Here is a 14,360-nt window from a genome sequence, read left to right as displayed (position 1 = left end):
CAAAATACCAACTATCTGTGCTGGAAAATGCACATACTACTTGTTGTACCGCGTCCAAATAATAATATTAATAATATAATAATAATAATAATAATAATAATAATAATAATAATAATAATAATAATAATAATAATAATAATAATAATAATAATAATATGTATATATATATATATATATATATATATATATATATATATATATATACATATATATCTATATGTCTATATGTATACGTATAATATTTATATATGTATATGATTTGCATTAGAGCTTTGTTATCTAAAAAGTAGTATTTATAAGTATGCATCGTTTACAATTGCGTAATTATCGTAGCGTGTTTTAACTGCGAATATCTATATTGCGGTATGTTTTACAGTATATATATTCTTCCCATTATTTCTTTGTTTATTTTTTTTCCATTTTTTCCATTAATATGTACACAAATCGTTCGCTAATCATCAGCCGTATACTATCGAAGTCAGTTCATTTTTCCTCATCTCTCTTCGTCGATTATCCGCGAGCGGGTATGCAAAAAGCAGGAGAAAATTATAATAGTACAACAGGCCAAACGCACAGCAGGCGTGAAGTTTTTTTCTCCGAATTTTGTTCCCCGCAATTTTGCGTTTAAAATTATAATATCTTGTTCATCGATCATCTTCTCTTTTTCGCATTTTTTCTATTTTTTAACACACACTCTCATATAAGCTTACATATACCTTCATACATCACACATGCAATAAGAACATATACATGCATACATACATACATGCATACATATATACATGCATACACACACACACACAGACAAGATAATCACATCGCTTGCGGCATATCATTTGAAACATTCACGTTACGACTCACGCATTCGTATGCTACATATATTTTATTCTCTCAAACAATCCGCAGTGGATATTTTGCTTGACTACACGGTAGTCACACTGCTCAACCAATGGAACGAAAGAGGTTCTTGTTCTTGTTGTACACTTTTTATTTTCTTCGTTCCGTTTATTCTTGCTTAATTATTATTCCTCGTTCGCTCATCATCGTTTCTTTATCACGTGCGTCTTCGTGATGCCCTTGGAAGTTTATATTATATCGGTACCTCCGATGCAACTCGAAGTTGACGAATGTAATATATCGAACTGTTGAGTTTACCAATAGGTGTAAAAAGAGAATAATCGACGCTTCGATCTTTTCATGCCATTGGACGCGATCGTCGAAACTAGATTATATAGGATAAGAATAATTCTTTTCTCCTTATATCTCTTTTCTTTTTCTTTCTTTTTCTTTCAAGCTCATCGTCACGATCTCCTTTTATTCTTACAATCTTTTCGTTTGATTGTAGTGATTAAATACATTCAGAGAATGTTTAATACAGTCTCATCAATCATCAATAATCAAAATTAGATATATTTCATGTCTTCTATCATTTTCTTTTTTGTTTTCCTTAATTCGTTTTTTGTTCTTCCTCATATATTTTATAACGTAAATATAAAACCCATAATTTTGGGTTAAAGTGGAAAGAGTCAAAAATTTACAAGCGGAGTTACAAGCTGCAAAATTATAAACGAAATGCGAAAGTTTCTCTAATCTTTTTCTCAGTTCACCCATTATATTTTTTTTTTCTTTTTTTACTTCATTCGACTTTTCTTATTTTTTCTTTTAAATTATAATCAGAAATCAAGAATTCCAGTTCGTCTTGATGATTTCGTTCAGCCAATTTTTCATTTATTTTTTCATTTTGATCCTCTCTTAAAAACTTTTTGATTAGATAATCTTTAAACAACAAAAATGCTTCTGTCTTATATACATATACGTGTGCATATACATCATGTACGTTGACGTATTACCTTCTTTTCTCTTTTTTATTATATCCTTTTTGCAATAAAAATGTGTGATCGAAAATAACGAGAACCGCAGCGTCACTAATATTGACTATAACAATGATAACAATACCATAATGATGAAAATGGCAATAATAATTATAATAATAATAATAATAATAATAATAATAATAATAATAATAATAATAATAATAATATTAATAATAAAAATTTCTCAGTGACGCTATCATCAACTATAAATAATAGTTGAGAAGTATAGCATGACCAAGAAAGTCTACTATATATTCTCAAAAAAACCAAACTGAGCTTATGATAAAAATAAGGATAATAATAAGTAACAATACTAAAATAATAATAATAATAAATCACTAACGTACATATGTATATTCCTATACAGAGTAGAATTGTACAATATGCATCGTTTAAACAGAAAACATTATTTATATTTAGTCGTTAGCGTTTGGTCTTCAAGCCCTATGAGAAAAATGATACCTGGCAGTAAAGGAAAGGTGTTTTTTCTTTCTTAATTGTTTTTTTCTCTGTTTGTTTTCTTTTTTTCCTTCGTCGATCGAATATTCTTATCGATTGTCATAGTTTCTTGAAATATGAACGATATCTGTTTATTTATTTATTTATTTTTGTTATATTTATTTATATTATGTAAAAAAGAAAATAGCGCATAATTAATAGATCAATGGAGAAATAAAAATATTTTGTCAAAGAATAGAAAGATTGAAAGACTATGAAGATGAAAAGATTAATTCTTTTAAGGAAAGTAACTAAATTCAGTAGAATTAAACTATTACGTGGATGGCGATGCCAAGTGACATAAAGGAGCCAAATTGATTGGCATAGATAATTTTTTTTTCTTGTATATGTGTAAGGATTCGTCCGCATATACATTCGTGTAACGATCGTGTAATGAAAAATTTTCATAACTACTTAATTATACTTCGCCTACGTGCTTTAACATTATATATATAAAATATATAATGATGTACTTTTAAAATTTCGCGTTCGTCATCGTTTAAAATATTACATCGACTAATGAAAAATTATTAAACAATTACGTACCATTAAATATTCGTGATTAAAAACGTTTTGAAAATGAATTATACAATTGCGTTGTGAAATTAACGAGATGAATACTATACGAGAGAAGATAGAAGAGCATAAGAACAAGGGAAAGAAGACATACTTAAAAAAAAATAAAATAAAAGTTTAAAAAAATATAAAATAATGAGCGTAGATGCGAACGTTTCCTAAGAAAAAATGTAGTATTTCGGCGAGTGATTCCCCAAGATTTATTTTCTTTAAATTAGGCAAACCACCCTATCACAATCTTCATCGGCGTTGCGAGAACGCTAAACAAAGCATAGTTGACATTGCGAGTCATGGATCGCCGGATGTTAAAAATAATAATGGTTTGCATATGAGGATAACAATGATGACGACGACGACGACGATGATTGTTGCGAATAATAGATAAACGATGCGCGAATGAACAATAACCGGCGATACGATTTAGCAACGTCAAAGTATTTTTCTTCCTTTTTCATCATCTTCAATCACTGGTAGATTATGGCGTATTCCGTTATTTAATTACGCAACCCAGACGCAAACTCGATTTATCCAGCTTCAACACGTGGCCACCACACTGCACCTTCACTTACTACACCTGCACCACACTGCATCACCTCTACACATTGCAATTGTCATGGTCTATGGAATCTAAAAGTGAAATTAGTCTTATAATATTGCACTAATATTGAATTAATAATGATCGAAAAGAAAGGTGTCAATTACTTGGTTTCATTTCATTTAGTTTTATTTACCTGGTAAGGTGTCGACTGTCTTCGTGTACAGCCATCTCGGAACTCTTGAATTCGTTCAGTTCCTTCCTAATTGCTGCTTTATCCTTTGGAGTCAATCGCGTCCATGGCTTATCGGCTCTCCTATCGTAGTCGTGAGCTTGCGTAACTTCGATGTAATCGTTGAATCTGATGATCTATAAAACAGACAAAGTATCTTACTTTTTACGCTATCAAATCGAAAATCATTTTTTTTATTTATTTATTTTATTTACGTAGATCTAAGATATTCGTATTCTTATAATAATCATATTACTGATTTGGACAAATTGTTGAATATATACGAAAGATAAACGAAATTAGTTAATTAACCTCTATACTCATTACTTCTCATAATTTCTCCAGATGCTCCAAGATTATAGAGCAAATAAGATATAATCTATGACGATATACAATGTTTCTCTATTTAATTATTCATCCTTTAAATACCTTCTTTTCCTTAAGTTCTTCGACGGTTGGTCGGAAGCTAAGCTTTCTTAAAAGATATCGTTTTTTCTCTTCCTTTTGCTTCTTCTCCTCGGCAGGACTTTGTTCTAAAAAAAATATAATACATAATTATTAATCATATTTCTTGTATTTATGAGAATTAACTTCTTGGGTGTATTTGACGAGTTAGATTCGTCATGTATTTTTTGTGCTAAAGTGCAAAATAATGAAAATAACTCTTCTATAGATCGAAACAATATTTATCAAATTTAAATTTGCAAGTATTTGTCCAGTACTAAGTTATTTGATGAAGTCATTATCAGTTGAAACACAATAAATCAGCGATGGCGAGCCGATGACCCGTGGATCACTCTGTGTTCCGTGAGAAAAATCTCAGTAAAGTTTTGTAAATTATTAAAAAAAAGAGAGATTTCAAATCTTTGCAAAACAGAAAAACATCTTAAAATCTTGAAATTAGATAAATAGAATATTGTTATTTATCTATATTTCATTTTCTGAAATCTCAAAATATGTAAGAAATTTAATTATCTACTTATGTAATAACATTATAAATAATAATATAATAAGTCAAGTTTGTTTTTATAATATTATTATAAAAACAAATTTGACATAGACAAATTATCATCTTAAAAGTACCAGCAAATTTTACATTAGTTTTAAATAAAATTACACTTTTTAATTTTGATTTTGTGTTTTGTTGTGCTACTATAGATTGATTAGAGTTAAGTATAAAATTTATTTTTTTTTATTTATTTTTTTTAAATTACTCATTATCAGCTCAAATATTTGATCCGCGACTGATAAGTACACAATTTTTTATTTAATTTAGGAAAAGATCTGACATCGTTGCAGTAAGCAGTCACAATATTTCGGTGTATCTGGGATCCACGTGGAAAATTTCTGCAAGTCGCTATCCAAGGAATTAAAATGTAATTATAAACGAAGAAACTTACTTTTTAAAATATTTCGTTCCTCTAATTCTTCTTGAGTAGGACGCATACTCAGTCGCCTGAAATACAAATGATTTTATATCACAATTTTTCAACTATCAATATGTAATGTATACATAACTATAGAAAAGAAAAAATAAAAAGAAGGAAAGAATCATTTTACCTGATAAGCCGAGCACCAATAGCCTCTTTCGTTTCTTGCCTTTCATTGTCTGTTTGTAACTGAAGAATATTTCTATTGATGAGCTCCTGCCTATCAGGCCTGAGGGCTAGTTTCAACGAAAGTGATTCTTTGCGTGCAATTTTAGCTGCCAGTCGAGCTGCAAGAAGAAACAGTTTTCTATTATTTTTTAATGTTTCGAACTATCTATCCTCCTTTTATTTTCCTTCGCCTCCATCTCCAATTTTCTTTATTATTTCATTCCTTAACCTTGGTTTACCGGCGAGAAATTAAAAGACCGTTGAAGAATAGAAGTTTTGTTGTTGATCAGTTCGATCGAAACACATGTAAGTGATAAAGTCGAGGCGATCCAAATCGACAACATTCTTTTATCGCTTCAAACAACGTGATAAGAAATAAAACAAGAAAAAGGAAGAGAAAGATAAAAGAGCGTTAAAAAAAGACAGACAGAGACAAGTATCTAAAAAATCAGAGACAACAATAGTACAAACATCGAGAAGATATTAAAATTTGCCAGCTATCTTCAAGGTTTATGTAACTTTTCGTAGTGGCGACGTAATACGTTTGCTTACGCTCGCGCGAAAATATAATTAGTTTTGTCAACGAAGGCTGATTTGAAATTGTGCGGAACTTGTCTCGCTCGTCTTGCAAATTTATTATATATAGGGTGACTCAGAATAAGTTGAATATTTTAGTGATAAGTTTTGCAAATTTAAACAATAAAACAGTTCATATAAACATATATCCTATATGATTTTGTTCTTAAGTTTATAGCGGATTTAATTTTCAACAAACTCTATATGCTTATTTGTATAAGAGATGTTCTAAATGACCTCATATCTGACTAAAAACCTGCAGATGTCTTACCAATGACTATTTTAATCTCTCCATGTATCCAGATGCTAAAAACAGTTCAATTTATTCACGAAGATGTTACGACCATTTAACGAAAGAATTATTGCAATACAAATTTTGCTATAATTCGAAAACAAAATTAATTAGGACATATATTTATGTGAATTTTTTTATTGTTTTGATGTGCTAAAGTCCCCCACCCTACAATATTTCCCATTTATTTCGGGACACGCTATATATAGGTATACATCTGTATTTGTCATGAACAATTTATGTTATAAAGAATTATAATAATCGATCGAGAGTTCTATGAATGACTTAATTCAGTTGTTTTATGAGAAGAATGATCTTTTTTTTACTTTGTGACTAATTTGTGGCTGCATGATTATCTAGTTTTTTATCGTATGAAGGATCATGAATTTTATTAGTGATATGTATATTATTTTATTGTCTCTTATTGTCAGTCATTATTTCGAAATATTATGTTGTAATCTTTCTAAATTGTGCACTTTTAATATAGCACCAAATTTAACACTAAATTTACAGACATTATTTATATACGTACTTTTACTGAAATCGATACATAAACATGCGATTTTTATTATTATAACATTAATTCATATTATTACATCAATTAAAGTTAAGATAAATTGCTATAAATAATATCTTTATTTCTATATCTTTAAGTATGAAATATCCATTCCGTTAAATTGACAAGTCTGTAAGTGTAGTATTAAAGGAAAGTTTACAATGATAAAAAGTAATTATACTTATTTTGTAAAACGACCTCAGATATTCCCCAATTAAAATAAAAATTATGAGAATTTTATTCGAATAACTATAAATATTTGATTTAAATAATTTTACTATATATTTATTATTATAAAAAATTATACATATATATTTATTTATTATTATATAAAAATAAATATAAAATATTTATATTTATACGAATAAAATTCTTACATAAAAAATTCCTTCGAGAAATAGTATCTAGATTATACAATGTAGTTGCTCAATTGATTCTTACTTTTTTCATCATCATACTCATCCCTATAAAGAACCTGTCCATCACTGTCATCACCATCAACGTCTTCTCGAATAACGTAAGGCCTCGCATTCTCCTTATTTTCCAACGTACACGGCAGAGCAAGTCCGAATCTGACTGGTCGACTGCTGAAAGAATGTACGATAGAGAAAATTCGTCATTAATTCATTGTTTTTATCGAAATTATACAGATTGATACTATGTAAACTAATGTTCTACTGTATTATATAATATTCAAAATTTAGATGCGTATATGGATGGGAAACAATAATAATAGTAAAAATAATAGTAGTAAAATGATAACTGCGCAATACAATGATACAAGTGACAAAAAGCGATTGTACAGTCGAACTTAAAATGACAAAACTAATTGTAAGCCCTGATGATCCATCGATCGTCATAAATACGAAAGATATTTGTAATACATTACACTAATAATAAAACCTAAAGCAATATCATTCGTTTTAATTCGTTATTTTGATATTTTTCATTACAAGAAATTCTATCACATATTGTAAATATTTGAATTCGAAACAACTGCATGACTTGGAGTTAATAATAAAATAATTCTTTTCATTAATTAACGATAAGCAGGTGAAATACGAGATGGTATCGTCATCTCGTTCGTTTCTCGACAGTAATAAGTACTAGTATAAATAAAGTACTGGTAATAAGTAGGACAAACTCAAGAGAAGGGGATCAAAAAGTAGAGGTTTTCTAACATAGGAAATTGAAACATCGGTCGTTGTTCGATGTTGGGTGGTTATTTCGTTATGAGAGATAAAGTATACAGATTATATTACATACTGTCTAGTTTAAAAACACATTCATAATTATTTCTTAAACTACAAAATATATAACGGATTGTTGTTATGTAAAAAGGGGAAAAAACCAAAAGTTGTATGATATAAGAAATAATTACGTGCATATAGCAAAATGGGGCGTACCGTGTATAATAAATGTATATATGTACATAAATTAATGTGAAAAGCATAATAAGTGAAAGAGTATTTTTCATGAATATCCCTAAGGTTTTCTCATGCTTAAGATCGAACGTTCCATGCTTTCGACGTTCGATACAGAGGCAGACAGAGGTCAACGGAAAGATTAGAACATTTTGGTTCTTTGCAATCAACCATCACATGGCTTTCAAAATACAATGTTTATACATATATTATATATAATATATACCATCGGTTCGCGCATGCTTAATTAGACCAATGTCCAATTACCATATTCTCATCCTAGGCCTCAACGGTGGCCTTCTGGTTAAGCATAAGAAAAATACGATAGTTTTACTAGCGATTGATATGTCGTAATGGGTTCAACATGATGGGATGGTGTAAGATGTAATTGCTTCGAACGATTCACGCTGGAACATAGTTCGATCATTCTATTCTTTCGACATCGTTCAATTTTACACAATTTTAATGAATAAATTTTGAAAAGCTCATCTAAAGAATAGAACGATATTCCAGATTAACTCGAAACTCTTCCCTTCTTATTCTCTGAACAATCAATCTAATATAGATAAATAATGGAATTTTATCAATAGCAAAAAATCTTTTTTTTCTTTCGTTTATTTTTTTTCTTCTTTCTTTTTTTAATAAATAGAAATGAATTCAGGGACAAGGAGGATGTAGCGCTCGGACATAAGTGTTCAGGCGAATCCTCGAGTCGTGAACGAAGAGTTCAAAGATAGGATTTTTCGAGGAATTACATTTCTCTCTCTCTCTCTCTCTCTCTCTCTCTCTCTCTCTCTCTCTCTCTCTCTCTCTCTTTCTTTCTTTTTTCCGTGAAAGACCCTTCGTCTACTAAACCCGACTTTTGAAAATACGAATGAAAAGAAACCGCAAAAATATCGGTGCGCATTGTATTCATGAACTCTTCGTGCATCCGCATAAAATCCGGTGAATATGTTTCTAAGTGCTCGCTATTAGAGTTGTGCTCTCATATAGAGATTAACTAACTTGAATGAAGCGTGGAGCTCTTGGCGAAGAGTCAATGGCCTGTTTTCCTGCGTCGGTGTATTTTGCGGTGTTCCAGGGCCACTACTAGGTCCCTTTTTCTTCAGTGCACTTTTCAATGGTATTGCATGGAACTTAGGCTCTTTCGCTGGTATTTCTTCGATCCTAGATGTATCAATCGCTGGATCTGGTTGAGACACCCTAAAGACGTAAAGATTATCGTCTTCCTCTTCCACGTCGATGTCTTCGTCATCTACGAAGGACACGTACACTGTCATATCAGTTTTACATTAAAACAGGTACTAAAATGATCCTTCGTTGTGTTTTTTTCAAGCATTCTACGTCATCGAACGAGCTATTTTTATGATGCATACACAAAAATATACGAAGAAGTTTTACATTTTTCTAGAATCCTTTATTTTAATGTTGATTAACATTTTTCCTTTAATTAAAAAATAGCAGCTCGTACTATATACATAGAACATTTAGACATAGTTTATTGAAAATAAAAAAGAAAATAAAAGCAATCTCACCTTCGTCCTCGCAATCCGATAAAGGGATTTGCTGTTGTCGCTGCCTCGTTACCAATGTGGGACTCGGCGAGCTGAACATAGGCGGTGGTGGAATCGGTCCAATCTCGCTTAAGGGAATTGGTGGTTCCGGAAGTTCTGACAACATCAGAGTGTTTTGAGGTGGTAAAGGATAACACCTCTCTATCACCTGCTGTTGATTTTCGACACTTTGATCGAGAACAGCCTTTTCCACTGAAATTAAATAAAAAATACGATTAATTGCGTTATTAATTATTTAACAATTAAAATTTATCAATGAACAACAGTTGAAGTTTTTAGAATGAGACAAATAATAAGCGAGAATTATTTTAAAGATTTTTTATTCGAGATTGAAAGAACGTGATTCATATCGATGGTATATTGCAAGGTCAAGAAAATCTTGGCAACGGTTATTCTCTCTCTCTCTTTTCCTTGTCATCGAGAGAACTTACGAAATATTCACGGAACGAGTCATCTTTATCCAATTTCACTAGACATTGGAAAGAAGATCGAGATCAAACATACGATTTAAAGATCTTTGTCTTATCAAATTACAAAAACGATCTACCTAATGTTGTATATCATCTGTCTTCTCTCTTTTTCGAATATTATATAATCGAAACATTCATAAGCTCGATAAAATTATTTCCGAGGCAAACATTTCGAAACACATAGGTACATGTGTGTGTGTATATATATATATATATCCCACGATAAAGTGGCAAAATTTAACAAACTGTCCACCACGAAATATTTCAGCTATTATGAATTCCTATCGTGAAAGTTATAATATCCACAAGGGATTATTATTTATTTTTGTTTGTTTTTTAATCCGCCAACGCTTTTAAAATAAAGCCTTAATATCGCATTATTCGTTAGAAACTTTATTTCTTTCTCTCTCTTTTATCTACACTTTAAATGATTTATAATTAACATCGTACTATTGTAACTGCACTGTTCACTCTTTCTTTCATCTGATATTGAAGTTAGAAATAATAAAATTAATTTTAAATTACGTATCGTTGTAAAAATCTCTCTTTCTCTCTCTCTCTCTCTTTCTCTCTCTCTCTCTCTCTCTCTCTCTCTCTCTCTCTCTCTTTCTCTTTCTCTTTCTCTTTCTCTCTCACTGTTTCTCTCACATCTGTAATCCAAGAGCACAATGTCGAAACTTCTTTTTTTTTTAATATTTCTGAAGAAAGTACCAATCTTTTTGTAATTCATTAGATCTATTTTTTTCTCCCTCTTTTTCTTCTTGTTTTTCTTCTCACTCGAGAAGAATTTGTGGTCAATCCAATATATTCTACCTCACAGGACAATGTAATAGAAAAGTATTAAAAGATTTTGCTGAGATTTCTGTCTTACTTTCCTTTTTTCTTTCTTCTCTTTCTTTTTTGGGTTTATTCATTTCCTGTTATTCCTTTATTTCTATCTCATACTCTGCCAATAATCATTGTGTCGTCGTTGTAATATATATCGAAAATTATAAAATAAGATGTCTAAACTTTTTAACAATTCTTAACCCCTTTAGAATATCGTAGATTAAAAAAAAAAAGAAAAAAAAAATAAAATACATATCTAATATTGCCGCCGCTATATAACTATAAATAGTCAACATTATAACAGTCACGAATATAATCATTCAACGTGATATTCGCAACGAATCTATCGTAAAAAAATATAGAAAAGAAAAGCAACTTAGTTCTTGTTATCTTTTTTTAAAAGAAGAACAAACTTTTCTCTGAGCCGAAAAAACAAGAAACAACGATGATATTTCCGTATATATGTATACTCACTGTCGAACAAGATCAGTCTCCTGGCTACAACCCTGGCATCGAGGGTGCTTGGCCTATGCGGCTTTTGTTGATCCCCTGTATTTGTGGTCGTATCTGAAACAGGCACCGTAACGCTCGTCGTCGTACCCTGATTGACCTGAATCTCACCACTTGGCGAAACCGCGCCATTTGCACTCTGTTCAGTTTTTTCCTTCTTCGGCTCTGCAACAGAAAAGAAAAACGAGTTCGACGTAGACTGCCCAAGAAACTTCTTTTTCCTACCTTCTTTCTCCTTCTTTCGTCTATTTCTTTTCTTCTTCTCTTTCTATTTAAAAAGATAAAAAATAATAGAAACAATAAGATCTGCGCTCAGAGAAAAGTTTCCTTTCGACTTTTTTGATAAAGTTGAATTTGCTCATACAAACTTCATTGTCCTTTCAAACATAAATCTATTCATTTGATCAAGTTTCTTAAGGATGGGGCTGATTAATTCGTGAATTGTTTTCCGTTTATCTCATTTACGTTTATAATTAGAGAAAAGTGTGTGATCAAAGACCGAGTGTTATCATTAAGGCGTTACCACTTCATGCATTTCTGCCCGATACGATAAAGTTTCTACTACTGTTACTACCTACACTATTACTACACTACTACACTATTACTACATTGGAAATAAAATAAACGGTCGTTTCTATTCAAATTTCCAGACTTTAATTATGCCATACATTAAAATTGTAAAAAATAAAAAAATAAATAAAAAGAAAACGATTAGTTTTACTACAATTTGTTCTAATGTTTTATTATAAGAAATATCGAATATCGAAATTTATGATGGTGGACAAACCACGATTAATTTGCATGTTAATTTATATACCTCGTCTATCTATTTCTCTCTTTCTCTTTCTTTGTCTCTCTTTCTGTTTATATATCGACGTTGAATAACATGTGGCATGAATTTATTGCCAGCCAAATCGGAAAAAGCGAATTTAGTAGGAGCTATCGAGTTCGATGACCAGTATTATATGATTGGTCTTCCCTCTTGCTCTATTTTCGAGTCTTCCACAATTCATCGACGAAGAAGTTAGATGATCGTCAAATTGCAAAATACATGTACAATAATCAAATCAATTGGTTGCTTTCTTTCTTGACTTCCTTTTTTTCACGATTGCTGCTTTAGTGTTATTCATTTCGAACAATACCTCTTGTGACAAAAAACGAATCATTTCATTTGGATGTTCTTCTCTCAATTTTTTTCGGCACGTTACAGCAGAATTAGTTTGAAAAAAATTAGAGCAATAAACTTTCCCTTTACATTCTTCCTCTCCCTCTCTCTTTCTCTCTCTCTCTCTCTCTCTCTCTCTCTCTCTCTCTTTCTCTATGGCTCAGAGAGATGTAGATCTCATGATAGCTAGTATCCGCTATTCAAGTGGATTGTTTGAGAAAGAAAATGAAATAGTGGTCTCGTTAGCTATGACTTCAATCGAATCAAAAACGAGATTGGAAGTTCACTTTGGCATTCTTTCTCCTTTTCTCATCACAATCATTATTTTTTCCTATCTTCCTTATTTATCTACCCTACTTTAGATTTCACTTTCTTCTTTTTACTTTCACAAATCATTCGATTCGATAGTTTCTCGAATTAGAAGATATTTGATGACAATTTGGATCGTTGCCAATGAAATTTCTAACTAGCGAATGAAACTGGCGAATGTGACATCGTTTTGCTACCTCTCTTACTTTTTTCTTCTTCTCTTTTCTCTTCGCCTCATTAGCTTTTCTCATTTTTGAGACGAGAACCGAGGACAAGGCAAACCTATAAACGTATTGAGCCAACACAATTCGAATTTCATCGCATTCTCATTGAAGAAAAAATTCTCCGATCTTGGAGAATCGAATATTAAAAAAAGAAGAAACAAGTATTTATGTATATTTGTATATTATAAATTCTGACCAGAAATTTCCTACCATTTGAATTAATCTTACTTTCTATATCTTATCATTATCTCTGTACTTTAACAAAAAATATCACTATGCGTTAAGTAATATTTCTATAAAAGCAAACCTAAATTGTTATATTTATGTATAATAATAGAGTGAGAATACTTCTAATAAAAAGCTTCTCAATAATTGTTTATTATTCTTTGATAATTATACATAATGGATATTTAATATCCATCCAATAACATCCATGAAAATTGGGAACCATTCGTTTTTTACTCGTTTTTTAACCGTTATATTAATTTCTATTATTTATAAATAAGCACAGTGGAAGATAAAACCGACATCATTGATTTATCTATAGATATATTAATTATTGATATTTTTCAAATTGTGCAATATGTACATTCGAAATCGATAAAGAGACAAAATTCTTAAAGAGAACTATTGTAAAATAAAAAAAACCAATATGTATTAAAACTAGACATATCATATAATCGAATACTTCGCATAGATCATCATTTGGTAATTAGTTCAATAATCAATACGCGAGATATACATATAATAATATTACAAAAAATCTAATCCACATACAACACAAACTACAATTAACCGACTAATTGGATAGAATTCAAATCAATCGATTATATAATTTTTAATGAAAGAGTATGAATCGATTTCTAAATATTCGATTAATCGTAATCGTGTTAATAATGTTTAATAAAATATCCGTTTATCTTATTATCTATCAAAACATCTAGGAAAATCTAACAATTATAAAAAAAAATAAAACAAAGAAAGAATGAAAAATAAACGATAAGATGATAGAGTCGTGTCTCACGGTTTCAAATAAGTATAGCTCAGTTTTATCTCCTTGACATCAATTTATTGAATTAGCCATAATAAAAAGAAAGAGAAAGAGAAAAAAGAGAGAAA

General features: G+C 30.4%; 1 protein-coding gene across 1 annotated transcript in view; it reads right to left on the bottom strand.

The window, feature by feature from the left end:
• Nucleotides 1-220: 220 nt before the first annotated feature.
• The window catches only part of LOC124422309 (phosphatase and actin regulator 4), a 123,273-nt gene continuing 109,133 nt past the window's right edge, over nt 221-14,360 (bottom strand). Inside the window, exons 6-15 of the mRNA XM_046958602.1 lie at nt 11,508-11,708; nt 9,697-9,927; nt 9,167-9,416; nt 8,429-8,461; nt 7,179-7,324; nt 5,276-5,432; nt 5,116-5,171; nt 4,145-4,248; nt 3,680-3,852; nt 221-3,575 (exon numbers count right to left, since the gene is read on the bottom strand). Coding sequence (XP_046814558.1) covers nt 3,560-3,575; nt 3,680-3,852; nt 4,145-4,248; nt 5,116-5,171; nt 5,276-5,432; nt 7,179-7,324; nt 8,429-8,461; nt 9,167-9,416; nt 9,697-9,927; nt 11,508-11,708 — 1,367 coding nt within the window. The 3' untranslated portion in view covers nt 221-3,559. The remainder of the gene's footprint in view (nt 3,576-3,679; nt 3,853-4,144; nt 4,249-5,115; nt 5,172-5,275; nt 5,433-7,178; nt 7,325-8,428; nt 8,462-9,166; nt 9,417-9,696; nt 9,928-11,507; nt 11,709-14,360) is intronic.

The sequence above is a fragment of the Vespa crabro genome, chromosome 1, assembly GCF_910589235.1.
Source record: "Vespa crabro chromosome 1, iyVesCrab1.2, whole genome shotgun sequence".
Taxonomy (NCBI): domain Eukaryota; kingdom Metazoa; phylum Arthropoda; class Insecta; order Hymenoptera; family Vespidae; genus Vespa; species Vespa crabro.
The sequence above is the reverse complement of the archived record's forward strand: the minus strand, read 5'-3'. Positions and strand labels throughout refer to the sequence as shown.